Below are 21,507 nucleotides of genomic sequence, written 5' to 3'. Positions count from 1 at the left end.
CATCTGACCGTGTCTTAGAGTGCCTGGAGGACCCCCCACCGGCGCTATTAAAGGGACCTTGCAGGATTTACAGGTTAGTGGCTGGATTATTGCTTCTGGTTGCCGAGACATTTGTAACTGTTTTTGGAGGTCTCCTAGACTTGAATACTAGGACGCGGGGACATAGCCTAAGATTTAGAGCCAGAACTTGCAGGAGTGAAGTTAGGAAATGCTTCTATAAGCAAAGGGTGGGAGAAGTTTGGAATTCTCTTCTGCAGATGGCAGTTGATGCTGGATCAATTGTGAATGTTGAATCTGAGATTGATGGATTGAGGGATATGGGGCTAAGGCGGGTATATGGAGTGAGGTCACAGGTCCACCATGATCTCACTGAATGGTGGAACAGGCTCGAGGGGCAAAATGCCACGGCCACTTGCTGCCTCCTGATATGCACCACCTTCTCCTGCAAGAAAGTGGGACGTGTGCCTGGGTGATGTGCCTGTCATGGTTGAATAGCTGCCAGTGTGTGTGGCCTGTGAGTTGTGGGTGGGCAGCTTGTAACAGTGGTAATGTGTAAGACTGAGAGGAAGCACCTGGTTGGAAGAGTTGAGTACTGATGGAAAAAGTTTGTTGGTATGTGGGTGATGGGGGTGTAGTGTGTGGTGCAGTTGGTCGGAGACGTTACTTGACAGTTGACCTCACTCTCCTTGACCACTCATGTCAAAGCATTGAAGTTCTTCCTGCACTGCATCCATGTCCATGATGCTGTGCCCCTGGCATTGACTTCATCCCCCGCTGCCTCCCACTGCCTTTTGGGCATATTCCTGGAGGGTCTCTTGCCCACCCCCCCGCGGATATAGGATGTCCCTCCTTCTGTCCACCTCTTGCACCAAGGCCTCTAGTGCATCAGCAGAGAACCTTGGTGCATGCACTCTCTCAGGTCTGGTACCAACTCAGATCGGCAGATTGGTGAGGTCTGGTGTGCAGATTGGAGGATGTGGGATTTAGTGGTGCACAACATTTATTCAATGTTTTAACAAAACTCATCAGTGTGTAAACAGAGGGATGGGACCTGCATCTGTGTTTTACGGGTGCGATGTCTGATCTCCGTTCAGACTCCATGCAGTCCCGTATCTTATTTTTAGCAAATAGCAGGTACCAGCTATCTTTAAGAGAGACATGGGAGGAGGAGGCTCTGCAAACATCCCCATTCTCAATGATGGCGGAGTCCAGCACGTGAGTGTAAAAGACAAGGCTGAAGCGTTTGCAACCATCTTCAGCCAGAAGTGCCGAGTGGATAATCCATCTCAGCCTCCTCCCGATATCCCCACCATCACGGAAGCCAGTCTTCGGCCAATTCGATTCACTCCACGTGATATCAAGAAACGGCTGAGTGCACTGGATACAGCAAAGGCTATGGGCCCCGACAACATCCCAGCTGTAGTGCTGAAGACTTGTGCTCCAGAACTAGCCGTGCCTCTAGCCAAGCTGTTCCAGTACAGCTACAACACTGGCATCCACCCGACAATGTGGAAAATTGCCCAGGTATGTCCTGTCCACAAAAAGCAGGACAAATCCAATCCGGCCAATTACCGCCCCATCAGTCTACTCTCAATCATCAGCAAAGTGATGGAAGGTGTCGTCGACAGTGCTATCAAGCGGCACTTACTCACCAATAACCTGCTCACCGATGCTCAGTTTGGGTTCCGCCAGGACCACTCGGCTCCAGACCTCATTACAGCCTTGGTCCAAACATGGACAAAAGAGCTGAATTCCAGAGGTGAGGTGAGAGTGACTGCCCTTGACATCAAGGCAGCATTTGACCGAGTGTGGCACCAAGGAGCCCTAGTAAAATTGAAGTCAATGGGAATCAGGGGGAAAACTCTCCAGTGGCTGGAGTCATACCTAGCACAAAGGAAGATGGTAGTGGTTGTTGGAGGCCAATCATCTCAGCCCCAGGGCATTGCTGCAGGAGTTCCTCAGGGCAGTGTCCTAGGCCCAACCATCTTCAGCTGCTTCATCAATGACCTTCCCTCCATCATAAGGTCAGAAATGGGGATGTTTGCTGATGACTGCACAGTGTTCAGTTCCATTCGCAACCCCTCAGATAATGAAGCAGTCCGAGCCCGCATGCAGCAAGACCTGGACAACATCCAGGCTTGGGCTCATAAGTGGCAAGTAACATTCGTGCCAGATAAGTGCCAGGCAATGACCATCTCCAACAAGAGAGAGTCTAACCACCTCCCCTTGACATTCAACGGCATTACCATTGCCGAATTCCCCACCATCAACATCCTGGGGGTCACCATTGACCAGAAACTGAACTGGACCAGCCATATAAATACCGTGGCTACGAGAGCAGGTCAGAGGCTGGGTATTCTGCGGCGAGTGACTCACCTCCTGACTCCCCAAAGCCTTTCCACCATCTACAAGGCACAAGTCAGGAGTGTGATGGAATACTCTCCACTTGCCTGGATGAGTGCAGCTCCAACAACACTCAAGAAGCTCGACACCATCCAAGATAAAGCAGCCCGCTTGATTGGCACCCCATCCACCACCCTAAACATTCACTCCCTTCACCACTGGCGCACTGTGGCTGCAGTGTGCACCATCCACAGGATGCACTGCAGCAACTCGCCAAGGCTTCTTCGACAGCACCTCCCAAACCCGCGACCTCCACCATCTAGAAGGACAAGAACAGCAGGCACATGGGAACAACACCACCTGCACGTTCCCCTCCAAGTCACACACCATCCCGACTTGGAAATATATCGCCGTTCCTTCATTGTTGCTGGGTCAAAATCCTGGAACTCCCTTCCTAACAGCACTGTGGGAGAACCTTCACCACACGGACTGCAGCGGTTCAAGAAGGCGGCTCACCACCACCTTCTCGAGGGCAATTCGGGATGGGCAATAAATGCCGGCCTCGCCAGCAATGCCCACATCCCGTGAATGAATAAAAAAAAGACAGCTTGCCTTTAAGAGATTCGGACTCCCCCTGCTGGTGGAAAGCGCGAATGTCGTGGAATCCTCGTGTCAGGCCTGGTTTTTCCCATCCCCGGGGGGTACGTTCTCTGGTAACACAAATGTCTCGTGCTACCTGCGACGGGTCGATCGGATGCGGGTTAAGCAATGCGATGCCCGCGCCCATTTTTGGGGGTTAACCAGTTTATCCCCCGATAATCCTTATCAGGAAAGACTAAACAGGCTGGGACTCTCTAGAAAAGGCTGAGGGGTGACCTGATAGAGGTCTTTAAGATAATGAAAGGGTTTGATAGGGTAGACATAGAGAAAATGTTTCCACTTGTGGGGAGACCAGAACTCGGGGTCATAAATATAAGATAGTCACTAATAAATACAATAGGGAATTCAGGAGAAACTTCCATACCCAGAGAGTGGTGAGAATGTGGAACTCGCTCCCACAAGGAGTAGTTGAGGTGAATAGTGGAGATACATTTAAGGGGAAGCTGGATAAACACATGAGGGAGAAAGGAATCGAAGGATATGCTGATAGGGTGGGAGGGAGGAGGCTCGTGTGGAGCTTATTGCTGGAAAAGACCAGTTGGGCCGAATGGCCTGTTTCTGAGCTGTAGTTTTGATGTAAGTGCTGTAACTAACCAGCTGTAGTTGGCACGGAGACATGGGAAGAGGCCCTGCTCCGGGCCGATCCCAGCCGCACACACGGAGTGGATTGTGGAGGTGAGAAAAAATTCACTCCTTCTCCAGCTCCCAGTCGCTATTCCCACCCTCCCTCCGACACTCAATCCTGTTTCCAATCCCCTCTCACTTTCTCACACATTCCCCCCCCCCCAACCCCATGTCCATTTTCTCATTCGCCCTCCCTCTCACCGTGAGCCCCGCGTGGGACCAACACCCTCTCACCATGAGCCCCCCGTGGGACCAACACCCTCTCACCGTGAGCCCCGCGTGGGACCAACACCCTCTCACCGTGAGCCCCGCGTGGGACCAACACCCTCTCACCGTGAGCCCCCCGTGGGACCAACACCCTCTCACCGTGAGCCCCGCGTGGGACCAACACCCTCTCACCGTGAGCCCCACGTGGGACCAACACCCTCTCACCGTGAGCCCCGCGTGGGACCAACACCCTCTCACCGTGAGCCCCCCGTGGGACCAACACCCTCTCACCATGAGCCCCCCGTGGGACCAACACCCTCTCACCGTGAGCCCCACGTGGGACCAACACCCTCTCACCGTGAGCCCCGCGTGGGACCAACACCCTCTCACTGAGGCTCAGAGAGAGCGGGTTTGCAGCTGGGGAATTGTCCCCTCGGGAGAGAGTGAAACACCTTTGGGGGAGGGGGAGAAGGAGAATCGGAGGAATTTTTAAAAAGGGAAAACGGGAGGAGATGAGAAAACAAGGACATAATGTAAAAAATGAAAATGCCAAAGCTGGATCTGATCTCGGGCCTGATTACATCACTGCAGCTTCCTGGGTTACAAAACTTACAACAACTGGTTCACAAGGCAGGAATGCAACATCTGTTCATTATATGTCTGTTGGAAAGTAAACAAGAGAAACTCGGCTAAACCACAGAGACTGTGTGTGACAGGCCACATCCACAAAATGAACCACAAACCAGTACTGCGAGAGAGAGCAGGCCGGACCCAGCAATGGACCAGGTCTGCTTTAACATTCACCGAGCCGGTTATTCTCTATAATATACACATGAGCAGCTATTCTCCATAATGTATACAGGGGCTGATATTCTCTATAATGTATACAGGGGCTGCTATTCTCCATAATATACACAGGGGCTGCTATTCTCTATAATATACACAGGGGCTGCTATTCTCTACAACAATGATGGGGTTGTTATTGATCAGTAATATGATTGTCCAGTCAGCAGCATTTGTGTGTTATGTTCACTAATGTCCTCTAGGGTCAGAAACCTGCCGTCCTTACCCGGTCTGGGCCTATATGTGACTCCAGTCCCACACCAACATGGTTGACTCTTAACTGTCCTCTGAAATAGCCGAGCAAACCCCTCAGTTGTATCAAGCTGATACCAGCGGAGGCTCACCACCACTTTCTCAGGACAACTAGGGACGGGCAATAAATGCCGGCCTTGCCAGTGACGCACACATCCCGAGCACGAGAAGACCCTGAAGGAGGGAGGTGATGGAGTCTCACTCAGCACGATATCCCTCTGCCCCTCTCTCCATTCCAGCGCCAGACTTCAATAATTAGAGGTTTCCGAGAGACTCAACATTTGATCCAATCAGTTTAATGCAATATAATAATTCAAGAAACTCGCCAGGTGTCAGCAATATTACATGGTCGCCAGGGTCAAGGGCAGGTCACACGTAGGGTCTCAGCTCACGGGAGAGAGAATCAGTGGAACTACAGACAGATAGAAACTAAATGAGAAGTGATTAAGCAGGGTGGAAGTGAGATTATAGTTGGGAAGGTGCTGGTCTGAGGTTGTCACACCCCTCGGTTAGGAGCTCACTCCTAGCGTCTAAACGGAGTCAAATCCTGGCTTTTCCAAACCGAACAGAGAGTTACTCGATGGGAGTCTTTCTCAGCTGCTTCCTGGTGGGCTGGATCCGTGTTACTGAGGATTCCTGCCACTGATATCCTTGTTCAGGAGGTCCCTCCTCTGCAATCACTGACCCCACCGGACCACCTACCCTCCTCCACAGACCCCCTAAAATCATAACCAAGATTGCTCTGCATCACTGGGGTGCACAAGGCTCCATCGTCACACAGGATTGGTCGCTGCACCCAGGAGACCCCTGACCAGGGGCTGGGCATCTCCGAGACCCACTGCCCAAGGAACGGTACATGTCTGAGGGGAAGAGGAGATGGCCACAGGACCCAGGCTCTTCAGGGGGCATCTCTGTGATTGGGAGGGGCAGGGGGAGGAGGAGGGGGAAGGGGAGGGGGGAGGGGGGAGGGGAGGGAGGGGGATGGTGCAGAGGGAGGGGAGGGAGGAGGGGAGAGGGGGAAGGGGAGGGGCTTTTGCCTCAAGCTGGACTCTGCAGCTTTCACTGGTGAATATCAGCGCTCAAACACAAGGTAACAAATCATGTGTGAAGGCCCAATATTGAAACATATAAATGAATAACTCAATACATGAGTGAATTCAATCAGGAGATGGTCCCCACTGGTCCCTGGAGATTCACACCGGACGTCTTTGGTTTAATCAATTCTCCCAAAGTCCCTGAAAAAAGTTAATTATTTTAGAATTTGCAGGAACAGGAAAAAGGCGCTTAGACTCTCCCTTATTCACAAATTGATTCATATCCCCCAGTCCCACCCACTCACCTTCTCACCCTGTCCCCAGTCTCACCTACCCACCTTCTCGCCCTGTCCCCAGTCCCACCAACCCACCCTGTCCCCAATCCCACCTACCCACCATCTCACCCTGTCCCCAATCCCACCAACCCACCCTGTCCGCAATACCACCTACCCACCATCTCACCCTGTCCCCAATCCCACCTACCCACCTTCTCACTCTACCCCCAATCCCACCTTCTCACTCTACCCCCAATCCCACCTTCTCACCCTATCCCCCAATCCCACCTTCTCACCCTATCCCCCAATCCCACCTTCTCACCCTGTCCACAATCCCACCTACCCACCTTCTCACCCTATCCCCAAACCCACCAACCACCTTCTCACCCTGTCCACAATCCCACTTTTTTTATTCGTTCACGGGATGTGGGCGTCGCTGGTGAGGTCGGCATTTATTGCCCATCCCTAATTGCCCTTGAGAAGGTGGTGGTGAGCCGCCTTCTTGAACCGCTGCAGTCCGTGTGGTGAAGGTTCTCCCACAGTGCTGTTAGGAAGGGAGTTCCAGGATTTTGACCCAGCGACGATGAAGGAACGGCGATATATTTCCAAGTCGGGATGGTGTGTGACTTGGAGGGGAACGTGCAGGTAGTGTTGTTCCCATGTGCCTGCTGCCCTTGTCCTTCTAGATGGTAGAGGTCGCGGGTTTGGGAGGTGCTGTCGAACAAGCCTTGGCGAGTTGCTGCAGTGCATCCTGTGGATGGTACACACTGCAGCCACAGTGCGCCAGTGGTGAAGGGAGTGAATGTTTAGGGTGGTGGATGGGGTGCCAATCAAGCGGGCTGCTTTGTCCTGGATGGTGTCGAGCTTCTTGAGTGTTGTTGGAGCTGCACTCATCCAAGCAAGTGGAGAGTATTCCATCACACTCCTGACTTGTGCCTTGTAGATGGTGGAAAGGCTTTGGGGAGTCAGGAGGTGAGTCACTCGCCGCAGAATACCCAGCCTCTGACCTGCTCTCATAGCCACAGTATTTATATGGCTGGTCCAGTTAAGTTTCTGGTCAATGGTGACCCTCAGGATGTTGATGGTGGGGGATTCGGCAATGGTAATGCCGTTGAATGTCAAGGGGAGGTGGTTAGACTCTCTCTTGTTGGAGATGGTTATTGCCTGGCACTTATCTGGCGCGAATGTTACTTGCCACTTATGAGCCCAAGCCTGGATGTTGTCCAGGACTTGCTGCATGTGGGCTCGGACTGCTTCATTATCTGAGGGGTTGCGAATGGAACTGAGCACTGTGCAGTCATCAGCAAACATCCCCATTTCTGACCTTATGATGGAGGGAAAGTCATTGATGAAGCAGCTGAAGATGGTTGGGCCTAGGACACTGCCCTGAGGAACTCCTGCAGCAATGTCCTGGGGCTGAGATGATTGGCCTCCAACAACCACTACCATCTTCCTTTGTGCAAGGTATGACTCCAGCCATTGGAGAGTTTTCCCCCTGATTCCCATTGACTTCAATTTTACTTGGGCTCCTTGGTGCCACACTTGGTCAAATGCTGCCTTGATGTCAAGGGCAGTCACTCTCACCTCACCTCTGGAATTCAGCTCTTTTGTCCATGTTTGGACCAAGGCTGTAATGAGGTCTGGAGCCGAGTGGTCCTGGCGGAACCCAAACTGAGCATCGGTGAGCAGGTTATTGGTGAGTAAGTGCCGCATGATAGCACTGTCGACGACACCTTCCATCACTTTGCTGATGTTTGAGAGTAGACTAATGGGGCGGTAATTGGCCGGATTGGATTTGTCCTGCTTTTTGTGGACAGGACATACCTGGGCAATTTTCCACATTGTCGGGTAGATGCCAGTGTTGTAGCTGTACTGGAACAGCTTGGCTCGAGGCGCAGCTAGTTCTGGAGCACAAGTCTTCAGCACTACAGCCGGGATGTTGTCGGGGCCCATAGCCTTTGCTGTATCCAGTGCACTCAGCCGTTTCTTGATATCACATGGAGTGAATCGAATTGGCTGAAGACTGGCTTCTGTGATGGTGGGGATATCGGGAGGAGGCCGAGATGGATCATCCACTCGGCACTTCTGGCTGAAGATGGTTGCAAATGCTTCAGCCTTGTCTTTTGCACTCACGTGCTGGACTCCGCCATCATTGAGGATGGAGATGTTTACAGAGTCTCCTCCTCCCGTTAGTTGTTTAATTGTCCACCACCATTCACGACTGGATGTGCAGGACTGCACAGCTTTGATCTGATCCGTTGGTTGTGGAATCGCTTAGCTCTGTCTATAGCATGTTGCTTCTGCTGTTTAGCATGCATGTAGTCCTGAGTTGTAGCTTCACCAGGTTGGCACCTGATATTTAGGTACGCCTGGTGCTGCTCCTGGCATGCTCTTCTACACTCCTCATTGAACCAGGGTTGATCCCCTGGCATGTTGGTAATGGTAGAGTGAGGAATATGCCGGGCCATGAGGTTACAGATTGTTCTGGAATACAATTCTGCTGCTGCTGATGGCCCATAGCACCTCTTGGATGCCCAGTTTTGAGCTGTTAGATCTGTTCTGAATCTATCCCATTTAGCACGGTGGTAGTGCCACACAACACGTTGGATGGTGTCCTCAGTGCAAAGTCGGGACTTCGTCTCCACGAGGACTGTGCGGTGGTCACTCCTAACAATATTGTCATGGACAGATGCATTTGCGACAGGTGGATTGGTGAGGACGAGGTCAAGTAAGTTTTTCCCTCGTGTTGGTTCGCTCACCACCTGCCGCAGGCCCAGTCTGGCAGCTATGTCCTTCAGGACTCAGCCAGCTCGGTCAGTAGTGGTGCTACCGAGCCACTCTTGGTGATGGACATTGAAGTCCCCCACCCAGAGTACATTTTGTGCCCTTGCTACCCTCAGTGCTTCCTCCAAGTGGTGCTCAACATGGAGGAGGACTGATTCATCAGCTGAGGGAGGGCGGTAGGTGGTAATCAGCAGGAGGTTTCCTTGCCCATGTTTGACCTGATGCCATGAGATTTCATGGGGTCCAGAGTCAATGTTGTGGACTCCCAGGGCCACTCCCTCCTGACTGTATATCACTGTACCGCCACCTCTGGTGGGTCTCTCCTGCTGGTGGGACAGGACATGCCCAGGGATGGTGATGGAAGAGTCTGGGACGTTGGCTGAAAGATATGATTCTGTGAGTATGGCTATGTCAGGCTGTTGCTTGACTAGTCTGTGGGACAGCTCTCCCAATTTTGGCACAAGTCCCCAGATGTTAGTAAGGAGGACCTTGCAGGGTCGACTGGGCTTGGTGTTTTGCCGTTGTCGTGTCCGGTGCCTAGTGGTCCGATGCCGGGTGGTCCGTCCGGTTTTATTCTTATTATGACTTTTCGTAGCGAGATTTTACAACTGAGTGGCTTGCTAGGCCATTTCAGAGGGCAATTAAGAATCAACCACATTGCTGTGGGTCTGGAGTCACATACAGGCAGGTGGGATTGAGAGTCACTCTATCCCTCAATCCCACCTGCCCACCTTCTCACTCTATCCCCCAATCCCACCTACCCACCTGATCCCCAATCCCACCTACCCACCTTCTCACCCTATCCCCCCATCCCACCTACCCACCTTCTCACCCTATCCCCCCATCCCACCTACCCACCTTCTCACACTATCCCCCAATCCCACCTACCGAAAAAGACATAGTAAAAGAGAACAGACCCAGACTGGACAGTTCAGTTCCCTCAGTTTCTCACCATTGTGGTTGAAGCCTCCCATTTCGCTTCTCAGGCCCACTGGTCATCCCCCTCCTCAGACATCTCCTTGAAAATCGATTGTGGGCCCTGCTTCAATGAGCTCTCAATGGCCTCCACTTCACGTTCAGTGGGAGGAGGCAGAACCGCCTTCAAACCGGAGTCGATGGCTTCAATCCGTTGCTGTACCTGACTCTCAAACTCTTCCTTGCCGCTCAACACTCGTTCCATGATCATTTTCCGGGCATCGTCGCAGCCTTGTCGTAGCTGTTGGCGCTCGGTGTGGAACTCGGCATCGGCAGGGTCCAGGGTAATGAGCCGTCCCAGGCTGGTCACTCGAGACATCAGGTACTTGCTGGAAATTTCCGAGTAGGTGTTGGAGATCATGTGGATCAGGTTGGAGATGTTAGTTGCCTGAAAGGCTTGGGTGTAAATCAAGTCTCTGATGAACTTTTGCTGGCTGTAGCCCGTTATTCCTTGAGTTGCTTCACTGTGTTCAGTGAACTGTTTCAGGGACTTAGTGAGGCAAACATGGATCAAGTTGGAAACCATCTCAAAGAAGCAGATCATCTTGGTCCACTGTTCTCTCACCCGACCCAGTGCATCCAGGCCCTGGGCCAACATCTTCAGCGTGGCATTGAAGTCCATCTCCGTCACCTGGCATCTCCTCATCATGATCAGGATCTCATCCAGCTCCTTGTTACTTTGCTTCAGCTCTTGGAAGCTTCTCTCATACTCTGCCCGGGTGCTATCCAAGTGCGCTTTGGCGTTCTCAATCTTCAACCTGGCCTGTGTCACTATGGTTTGCACCATGCTCTTGTCCTCAGGGTCCTGGACCTCAGCTGCCTTGGACAAGTGTGGGGCCGACGGGGAGAGCACTGGTGAGCTGCTGGAGAACCTACAGCCCGCACTGAACTTCACCACTTTCCCGTAGAGCTCGCCGATCCTCAAGGCCACATTCTCCATCTGCTCTTCACTGGGGTCTTCACTCTGGCCGATCTCCTCCAGCTTCTCGCAGATGGCGATCCCCTTCCTACACAGGGTGAGAGCCGCTTGTTTCGGGTTGCAGTCCTCCTCCAGGTTGATCTCCGTTTTAATCGTCTGGAACATGTGCCTGGAGACCTCAGAGTTCACACGGCCGGTCGTGCGGTCCAGCAATTTATTCAGACTGATCTTTGCGTCTTCAGAGAGCAGGTCCTGCAGCTTTACTGTGGCTATCAGCAGGTTACTGGACTTTGATAGGACATTGCTGGCAGCCACTGGGTCCAGCTCAGCTTCCTGTGGTGAAGGGTTTAGTTGGTTCTTATTCTTCACCTTTTCTGCGATGACATTGCCAATGTTGGCCACAGTCTCCACCACGGCGGTAGAGACACTCACTGGGTCAGCCGTGACCATCGACATGAAGCCCGTCACAAGGTTGCTGACCAAATTGATTGAGTTCTCCATTGCGAACATGCCCATGACTCCCCACTCGCTGGGTGCAGACTCCACTGTGTTCTTGTAGGCGTCATGGGCTTCCTCCACCTCTTTGGTCATCCTGGTGAAATAGTCTTCCACGTTCCTCTTCTCCTTCTCCGCAGTGATCTTTCGGAGCTTGGCCTCCTCCAGGGACAGCTGAACCTCCTTTGACTCACCCTCGTACCCACCCTTGGCGCTGGTGCAGGCCTCCAGCAGCTCATGGATTAAGTCGGTGATGGAGGTGAAGTCCTTCTCCACCTCCTGGGCTAGTCCCAGACACTCTTCAGCAGCTGTCTTGATGCTGCCCAGCTGAAGAGGGAGGAGCTTCTCTATGGCCTGCTGGTTACCCTCCATCAAGGTCTTCACCGTATTCTTCATGTGAACGGGGACACTCTGGGAGTGAAGCCGGATCTGGTCCATGTTCTTGTGGGCCAAGTTGAAGGCCTTCCAGCCCTGGTTACTGACCTGCATCAGGCAAGCCCGGAAGGATTCGGGATACTTGATGTGCTGATACTGTCTGTCCGGGGTGTGCTTGTTTACAGGGAAGTCACTGGTTGAAGAGATGATGATTAGTTCACCTAGGATGGCTATCGAGGTAGGCGCAGGCATCAGAAACTCCTCCCAGTTGGCGTAGGGTTGCATCATAAGCATCGTGTCCCTCTTCACTTCCTCAGCCTTGGTGTACTTCAATAAAGCACAGTTGATGCTCACTAAAAGCTCCTTATCTTGGCTCGCCATGGTAAGTTCTGTTAGTCCCCTGATGAAAGAGAGTGAAGTTTGACAGAACTAAATTATACAATTACTTACATTTATATTAAACCTTCTGACAGTGAAAGGCACTTCACAAACAATCAATTACTTTCAATTGCAGGAAACTCAACAACCACTTTTTGCACAGTAAGATCTCACAAACAACAACTGAAGTGAAACTCCCCTGCTCTTCTTCAAAACAGTGCCTTTGGATCTTTTGCAGCCGCCTGACAGGGCACATGGGGCCTTGGTTTATTGTCTCATCCAAAAGACAGCACCTCTGACAGTGCAGCACTCCCTCAGTACTGCACTGAAGTGTCAGCCTGGATTATGGGCTCAGGTCTCTAGGAGCGAACACACAACCATCTGACTCAGAGGCGAGAGAGCTACCACTCAGTCAATGCTGGCTCCGTGACCAGATATCAACAGGCTCCAGCTGACACTCTCTGAGGCAGAATGGGGCCCCATTACTTTATAAACAGAATACACACCCCATCAGTCCTGTTCACCGGATGTTATAGCCCAGACCCAGACAGGTGAGACATCAGCCCAGACCCAGACAGGTGAGACATCAGCCCAGACCCAGACAGGTGAGACATCAGCCCAGACCCAGACAGGTGAGACATCAGCCCAGACCCAGACAGGTGAGACTGCACATCGTAACTCCTGGATTCGATTCGCAGTGGACCAGCAACAAAGCTCAGTGAACAGACCCCCAGGAATCAGATTCACCCTGATTGGATCAAGCTCTCAATGAACTGGGGATCTCCCTGGCCAAACCTTGAACTAAAATCACTTCCCAAATGAAACATACCAAGTATTAAAATCACAAAATGAGGAAATTGAATAACAGCAACTCTGGGTGTAAGCAACATGATCAGTGTCACTGCTGAAGTCTTAGAGTCATTATTAGAAAGCACCGAACAGTCGTTACAGTGTCAGTGTCAGCGTGAGAGAGTCAGTTACAGTCTCAGTGAGAGAGAGAGAGAGAGAGAGAGGGAAGAGAGTCAGTTACAGTGTCAGTGAGTGAGAGAGAATCAGTTACAGTCTCAGTGAGAGAGAGAGAGAGAGTCAGTTACAGTGTCAGTGAGTGAAAGAGAATCAGTTACAGTCTCAGTGAGAGAGAGAGAGAGAGTCAGTTACAGTGTCAGTGAGTGAGAGAGAGAGAGAGAGAGAGTTACAGTGTCAGTGAGAGAGAGAGAGAGAATCAGTTACAGTCTCAGTGAGAGAGTCAGTTACAGTCTCAGTGAGAGAGTCAGTTACAGTCTCAGTGAGAGAGAGTCAGTTACAGTCTCAGTGAAAGAGAGTCAGTTACAGTCTCAGTGAAAGAGAGTCAGTTACAGTCTCAGTGAGTGAGAGTCAGTTACAGTCTCAGTGAGAGAGTCAGTTACAGTCTCAGTGAGAGAGAGTCAGTTACAGTCTCAGTGAGAGAGAGTCAGTTACAGTCTCAGTGAGAGAGTCAGTTACAGTCTCAGTGAGAGAGTCAGTTACAGTCTCAGTGAAAGAGAGTCAGTTACAGTCTCAGTGAGAGAGAGTCAGTTACAGTCTCAGTGAGAGAGTCAGTGACAGTCTCAGTGAAAGAGAGTCAGTTACAGTCTCAGTGAGAGAGAGTCAGTTACAGTCTCAGTGAGAGAGTCAGTTACAGTCTCAGTGAGAGAGTCAGTTACAGTCTCAGTGAGAGAGAGTCAGTTACAGTCTCAGTGAGAGAGTCAGTTACAGTCTCAGTGAAAGAGAGTCAGTTACAGTCTCAGTGAGAGAGAGTCAGTTACAGTCTCAGTGAGAGAGAGTCAGTTACAGTCTCAGTGAAAGAGAGTCAGTTACAGTCTCAGTGAGAGAGAGAGTCAGTTACAGTCTCAGTGTGAGAGAGAGTCAGTTACAGTGTCAGTGAGAGAGAGTCAGTTACAGTCTCAGTGAGAGAGACAGTTACAGTCTCAGTGAGAGAGAGAGAGAGAGAGAGAGAGTCAGTTACAGTGTCAGTGAGAGAGAGAGAGAGAGAGTCAGTTATAGTCTCAGTGAGAGAGAGTCAGTTACAGTCTCAGTGTGAGAGAGAGTCAGTTACAGTCTCAGTGTGAGAGAGAGTCAGTTACAGTGTCAGTGAGAGAGAGACAGTTACAGTCTCAGTGTGAGAGAGAGTCAGTTACAGTCTCAGTGTGAGAGAGAGTCAGTTACAGTCTCAGTGTGAGAGAGAGTCAGTTACAGTCTCAGTGTGAGAGAGAGTCAGTTACAGTGTCAGTGAGAGAGAGTCAGTTACAGTCTCAGTGAGAGAGAGAGAGAGAGAGAGAGAGTCAGTTACAGTGTCAGTGAGAGAGAGAGAGAGAGTCAGTTATAGTCTCAGTGAGAGAGAGTCAGTTACAGTCTCAGTGAAAGAGAGTCAGTTACAGTCTCAGTGAGAGAGAGTCAGTTACAGTCTCAGTGAGAGAGAGTCAGTTACAGTCTCAGTGAGAGAGTCAGTTACAGTGTCAGTGAGAGAGAGTCAGTTACAGTCTCAGTGAGAGAGAGACAGTTACAGTCTCAGTGAGAGAGAGAGAGAGAGAGAGAGAGAGTCAGTTACAGTGTCAGTGAGAGAGAGAGAGAGAGTCAGTTATAGTCTCAGTGAGAGAGAGACAGTTACAGTCTCAGTGAGAGAGAGAGAGAGAGAGAGAGAGTCAGTTACAGTGTCAGTGAGAGAGAGAGAGAGAGAGAGAGTCAGTTATAGTCTCAGTGAGAGAGAGAGAGAATCAGTTACAGTCTCAGTGAGAGAGAGAGAGAGAGTCAGTTATAGTCTCAGTGAGAGAGAGAGAGAATCAGTTACAGTCTCAGTGAGAGAGAGACAGTTACAGTCTCAGTGAGAGAGAGAGAGAGAGAGAGAGAGAGAGTCAGTTACAGTGTCAGTGAGAGAGAGAGAGAGAGAGAGAGTCAGTTATAGTCTCAGTGAGAGAGAGAGAGAATCAGTTACAGTCTCAGTGAGAGAGAGAGAGAGAGTCAGTTATAGTCTCAGTGAGAGAGAGAGAGAATCAGTTACAGTCTCAGTGAGAGAGAGACAGTTACAGTCTCAGTGAGAGAGAGTCAGTTACAGTCTCAGTGAAAGAGAGTCAGTTACAGTATCAGTGAGAGAGAGACAGTTACAGTCTCAGTGAGAGAGAGAGAGAGAGTCAGTTACAGTGTCAGTGAGAGAGAGAGAGTCAGTTACAGTGTCAGTGAGAGAGAGAGAGTCAGTTACAGTGTCAGTGAGAGAGAGAGAGTCAGTTACAGTGTCAGTGAGAGAGAGAGTCAGTTACAGTCTCAGTGAGAGAGAGAGAGAGTCAGTTACAGTCTCAGTGAGAGAGAGAGAGAGTCAGTTACAGTCTCAGTGAGAGAGAGAGAGAGTCAGTTACAGTGTCAGTGAGAGAGAGAGAGAGTCAGTTACAGTGTCAGTGAGAGAGAGTCAGTTATAGTCTCAGTGAGAGAGAGTCAGTTACAGTCTCAGTGAGAGAGAGTCAGTTACAGTCTCAGTGAGAGAGAGTCAGTTACAGTCTCAGTGAGAGAGAGTCAGTTACAGTCTCAGTGAGAGAGAGTCAGTTACAGTCTCAGTGAGAGAGAGTCAGTTACAGTCTCAGTGAGAGAGAGTCAGTTACAGTCTCAGTGAGAGAGAGTCAGTTACAGTCTCAGTGAGAGAGAGTCAGTTACAGTCTCAGTGAGAGAGAGAGTCAGTTACAGTGTCAGGGAGAGAGAGTCAGTTACAGTCTCAGTGAGAGAGTCAGTTACAGTCTCAGTGAGAGAGTCAGTTACAGTCTCAGTGAGAGAGTCAGTTACAGTCTCAGTGAGAGAGTCAGTTACAGTCTCAGTGAGAGAGTCAGTTACAGTCTCAGTGAGAGAGTCAGTTACAGTCTCAGTGAGAGAGTCAGTTACAGTCTCAGTGAGAGAGAGTCAGTTACAGTCTCAGTGAGAGAGAGTCAGTTACAGTCTCAGTGAGAGAGTCAGTTACAGTCTCAGTGAGAGAGTCAGTTACAGTCTCAGTGAGAGAGAGTCAGTTACAGTCTCAGTGAGAGAGAGTCAGTTACAGTCTCAGTGTGTGAGAGAGAGAGAGAGTCAGTTACAGTCTCAGTGAGAGAGAGAGAGAGAGAGAGTCAGTTACAGTCTCAGTGAGAGAGAGAGAGAGAGAGAGTCAGTTACAGTCTCAGTGAGAGAGAGAGAGAGTCAGTTACAGTCTCAGTGAGAGAGAGAGAGAGAGAGAGAGTCAGTTACAGTCTCAGTGAGAGAGTCAGTTACAGTGTCAGTGAGAGAGAGAGAGAGAGAGAGTCAGTTACAGTCTCAGTGAGAGAGAGAGAGAGAGTCAGTTACAGTCTCAGTGAGAGAGAGAGAGAGAGAGAGAGAGAGTCAGTTACAGTCTCAGTGAGAGAGTCAGTTACAGTCTCAGTGAGAGAGTCAGTTACAGTCTCAGTGTGAGAGTCAGTTACAGTCTCAGTGTGAGAGTCAGTTACAGTCTCAGTGTGAGAGTCAGTTACAGTCTCAGTGTGAGAGAGTCAGTTACAGTGTCAGTGAGAGAGAGTCAGTTACAGTGTCAGTGAGAGAGAGAGAGTCAGTTACAGTGTCAGTGAGAGAGAGAGAGTCAGTTACAGTGTCAGTGAGAGAGAGAGAGAGTCAGTTACAGTCTCAGTGAGAGAGAGAGAGTCAGTTACAGTGTCAGTGAGAGAGAGAGAGTCAGTTACAGTCTCAGTGAGAGAGAGAGAGAGTCAGTTACAGTCTCAGTGAGAGAGAGAGAGAGTCAGTTACAGTCTCAGTGAGAGAGAGAGAGAGAGTCAGTTACAGTCTCAGTGAGAGAGAGAGAGAGAGAGAGTCAGTTACAGTCTCAGTGAGAGAGAGAGAGAGAGAGAGTCAGTTACAGTGTCAGTGAGAGAGAGAGTCAGTTACAGTGTCAGTGAGAGAGAGAGTCAGTTACAGTCTCAGTGAGAGAGAGAGAGTCAGTTACAGTGTCAGTGAGAGAGAGAGAGTCAGTTACAGTCTCAGTGAGAGAGTCAGTTACAGTCTCAGTGAGAGAGTCAGTTACAGTGTCAGTGAGAGAGAGAGTCAGTTACAGTGTCAGTGAGAGAGAGAGAGTCAGTTACAGTGTCAGTGAGAGAGAGAGAGTCAGTTACAGTGTCAGTGAGAGAGAGAGAGTCAGTTACAGTGTCAGTGAGAGAGAGAGTCAGTTACAGTCTCAGTGAGAGAGAGAGAGAGTCAGTTACAGTCTCAGTGAGAGAGAGAGAGTCAGTTACAGTGTCAGTGAGAGAGAGAGAGTCAGTTACAGTCTCAGTGAGAGAGAGAGAGAGTCAGTTACAGTCTCAGTGAGAGAGAGAGAGAGTCAGTTACAGTGTCAGTGAGAGAGAGTCAGTTATAGTCTCAGTGAGAGAGAGTCAGTTACAGTCTCAGTGAGAGAGAGTCAGTTACAGTCTCAGTGAGAGAGAGTCAGTTACAGTCTCAGTGAGAGAGAGTCAGTTACAGTCTCAGTGAGAGAGAGTCAGTTACAGTCTCAGTGAGAGAGAGTCAGTTACAGTCTCAGTGAGAGAGAGAGTCAGTTACAGTGTCAGGGAGAGAGAGTCAGTTACAGTCTCAGTGAGAGAGTCAGTTACAGTCTCAGTGAGAGAGTCAGTTACAGTCTCAGTGAGAGAGTCAGTTACAGTCTCAGTGAGAGAGTCAGTTACAGTCTCAGTGAGAGAGTCAGTTACAGTCTCAGTGAGAGAGTCAGTTACAGTCTCAGTGAGAGAGTCAGTTACAGTCTCAGTGAGAGAGTCAGTTACAGTCTCAGTGAGAGAGTCAGTTACAGTCTCAGTGAGAGAGAGTCAGTTACAGTCTCAGTGAGAGAGAGTCAGTTACAGTCTCAGTGAGAGAGTCAGTTACAGTCTCAGTGAGAGAGTCAGTTACAGTCTCAGTGAGAGAGTCAGTTACAGTCTCAGTGAGAGAGAGTCAGTTACAGTCTCAGTGAGAGAGAGTCAGTTACAGTCTCAGTGTGTGAGAGAGAGAGAGAGTCAGTTACAGTCTCAGTGAGAGAGAGAGAGAGAGAGTCAGTTACAGTCTCAGTGAGAGAGAGAGAGAGAGAGAGTCAGTTACAGTCTCAGTGAGAGAGAGAGAGAGTCAGTTACAGTCTCAGTGAGAGAGAGAGAGAGAGAGAGAGTCAGTTACAGTCTCAGTGAGAGAGTCAGTTACAGTGTCAGTGAGAGAGAGAGAGAGAGAGAGTCAGTTACAGTCTCAGTGAGAGAGAGAGAGTCAGTTACAGTCTCAGTGAGAGAGAGAGAGAGAGAGAGAGAGTCAGTTACAGTCTCAGTGAGAGAGTCAGTTACAGTCTCAGTGAGAGAGTCAGTTACAGTCTCAGTGTGAGAGTCAGTTACAGTCTCAGTGTGAGAGTCAGTTACAGTCTCAGTGTGAGAGTCAGTTACAGTCTCAGTGTGAGAGAGAGTCAGTTACAGTGTCAGTGAGAGAGAGTCAGTTACAGTGTCAGTGAGAGAGAGTCAGTTACAGTGTCAGTGAGAGAGAGAGAGTCAGTTACAGTGTCAGTGAGAGAGAGAGAGTCAGTTACAGTGACAGTGAGAGAGAGAGTCAGTTACAGTCTCAGTGAGAGAGAGAGAGAGAGAGAGTCAGTTACAGTCTCAGTGAGAGAGAGAGAGAGAGAGAGTCAGTTACAGTCTCAGTGAGAGAGAGAGAGAGAGAGTCAGTTACAGTCTCAGTGAGAGAGAGAGTCAGTTACAGTGTCAGTGAGAGAGAGAGTCAGTTACAGTGTCAGTGAGAGAGAGAGTCAGTTACAGTCTCAGTGAGAGAGAGAGAGTCAGTTACAGTGTCAGTGAGAGAGAGAGAGAGTCAGTTACAGTCTCAGTGAGAGAGTCAGTTACAGTCTCAGTGAGAGAGTCAGTTACAGTGTCAGTGAGAGAGAGAGTCAGTTACAGTGTCAGTGAGAGAGAGAGAGAGAGAGAGTCAGTTACAGTCTCAGTGAGAGAGTCAGTTACAGTCTCAGTGAGAGAGTCAGTTACAGTCTCAGTGAGAGAGTCAGTTACAGTCTCAGTGAGAGAGTCAGTTACAGTCTCAGTGTGAGAGTCAGTTACAGTCTCAGTGTGAGAGAGAGAGAGTCAGTTACAGTGTCAGTGAGAGAGAGAGAGTCAGTTACAGTGTCAGTGAGAGAGAGAGAGTCAGTTACAGTGTCAGTGAGAGAGAGAGAGAGTCAGTTACAGTCTCAGTGAGAGAGAGAGAGAGTCAGTTACAGTGTCAGTGAGAGAGAGAGAGTCAGTTACAGTGTCAGTGAGAGAGAGAGAGAGAGTCAGTTACAGTCTCAGTGAGAGAGAGAGAGAGAGAGAGTCAGTTACAGTCTCAGTGAGAGAGAGAGAGAGAGAGTCAGTTACAGTCTCTGAGAGAGAGAGAGAGAGTCAGTTACAGTCTCAGTGAGAGAGAGAGAGAGAGTCAGTTACAGTCTCAGTGAGAGAGAGTCAGTTACAGTGTCAGTGAGAGAGTCAGTTACAGTCTCAGTGAGAGAGAGTCAGTTACAGTCTCAGTGAGAGAGAGTCAGTTACAGTCTCAGTGAGAGAGAGTCAGTTACAGTCTCAGTGAGAGAGAGACAGTTACAGTCTCAGTGAGAGAGAGTCAGTTACAGTGTCAGTGAGAGAGAGAGAGAGAGTCAGTTACAGTCTCAGTGAGAGAGTCAGTTACAGTCTCAGTGAGAGAGTCAGTTACAGTCTCAGTGAGAGAGAGTCAGTTACAGTGTCAGTGAGAGAGAGAGAGAGAGAGTCAGTTACAGTCTCAGTGAGAGAGTCAGTTACAGTCTCAGTGAGAGAGTCAGTTACAGTGTCAGTGAGAGAGTCAGTTACAGTCTCAGTGAGAGAGAGAGAGAGAGAGTCAGTTACAGTCTCAGTGAGAGAGTCAGTTACAGTCTCAGTGAGAGAGAGTCAGTTACAGTCTCAGTGAGAGAGAGTCAGTTACAGTCTCAGTGAGAGAGAGTCAGTTACAGTGTCAGTGAGAGAGAGAGAGAGAGTCAGTTACAGTCTCAGTGTGAGAGTCAGTTACAGTCTCAGTGAGAGAGAGAGAGAGTCAGTTACAGTCTCAGTGTGAGAGTCAGTTACAGTCTCAGTGTGAGAGTCAGTTACAGTCTCAGTGAGAGAGAGAGAGAGTCAGTTACAGTCTCAGTGTGAGAGTCAGTTACAGTCTCAGTGTGAGAGTCAGTTACAGTCTCAGTGTGAGAGTCAGTTACAGTCTCAGTGTGAGAGTCAGTTACAGTCTCAGTGTGAGAGTCAGTTACAGTCTCAGTGTGAGAGTCAGTTACAGTCTCAGTGTGAGAGTCAGTTACAGTCTCAGTGTGAGAGTCAGTTACAGTGCCAGAGAGAGTCAGTTACAGCCGGTTTGTTACAGCACCGTACGGTGTTACAGTGCAGTTACAGCCGGTTTGTTACAGCACCGTACGGTGTTACAGTGCCAATTACAGAGGTTTGTTACAGCACCGTACGGTGTTACAGTGCCAATTACAGCCGGTTTGTTACAGCACCGTACGGTGTTACAGTGCCAATTACAGCCGGTTTGTTATACAGCACCGTACGGTGTTACAGTGCCAATTACAGCCGGTTTGTTACAGCACCGTAACGGTGTTACAGTGCCAATTACAGCCGGTTTGTTACAGCACCGTACGGTGTACAGTGCCAATTACAGCCGGTTTGTTACAGCACGTACGGTGTTACAGTGCCAATTACAGCCGGTTTGTTACAGCACCGTACGGTGTTACAGTGCCATTACAGCCGGTTTGTTACAGCACGGTGTTACAGTGCCAATTACAGCCGGTTTGTTACAAGCACCGTACGGTGTTACAGTGCCAATTACAGCCGGTTTGTTACAGCACCGTACGGTGTTACAGTGCCAATTACAGCCCGGTTTGTTACAGGCACCGTACGGTGTTACAGTGCCAATTACAGCCGTTTGTTACAGCACCGTACGTGTTACAGTGCCAATTACAGCCGGTTTGTTACAGCACCGTACGGTGTTACAGTGCCAATTACAGCCGGTTTGTTACAGCACCGTACGGTGTACAGTGCCAATTACAGCCGGTTTGTTACAGCACCGTACGTGTTACAGTGCCAATTACAGCCGGTTTGTTACAGCACCGTACGGTGTTACAGTGCCAATTACAGCCGGTTTGTTACAGCACCGTACGGTGTTACAGTGCCAATTACAGCCGGTTTGTTACAGCACCGTACGGTGTTACAGTGCCAATTACAGCCGGTTTGTTACAGCACCGTACGGTGTACAGTAACTCGTTTGTATCTCTCCACTGTTATCACTGCACCAGGTTTGTTACAATGTTTCCTCTCTGAGATCTGATGCCTGGATTCAGAGCGCGGATCCGGCCCATCACTGACCCTGA

General features: G+C 49.9%; 1 protein-coding gene across 1 annotated transcript; it reads right to left on the bottom strand.

Moving 5' to 3' along the window:
- Positions 1 to 5,209: 5,209 nt before the first annotated feature.
- Positions 5,210 to 12,769, bottom strand: LOC137324325 (myosin-2 heavy chain-like). Its single transcript, XM_067988476.1, has 3 exons — positions 12,671 to 12,769; positions 9,975 to 12,186; positions 5,210 to 6,164 (listed from the first exon to the last, which is right to left on the bottom strand). Exons 1-2 carry the CDS (start codon positions 12,673 to 12,675, stop codon positions 10,005 to 10,007), a joined length of 2,187 nt encoding a protein of 728 aa, XP_067844577.1. The 5' UTR covers positions 12,676 to 12,769; the 3' UTR covers positions 5,210 to 6,164; positions 9,975 to 10,004.
- Between the last annotated feature and the right edge of the window lie 8,738 nt (positions 12,770 to 21,507).

This window comes from Heptranchias perlo, chromosome 8, assembly GCF_035084215.1.
Source record: "Heptranchias perlo isolate sHepPer1 chromosome 8, sHepPer1.hap1, whole genome shotgun sequence".
NCBI classification, from domain to species: Eukaryota; Metazoa; Chordata; class Chondrichthyes; order Hexanchiformes; family Hexanchidae; genus Heptranchias; species Heptranchias perlo.
The sequence above is the reverse complement of the archived record's forward strand: the minus strand, read 5'-3'. Positions and strand labels throughout refer to the sequence as shown.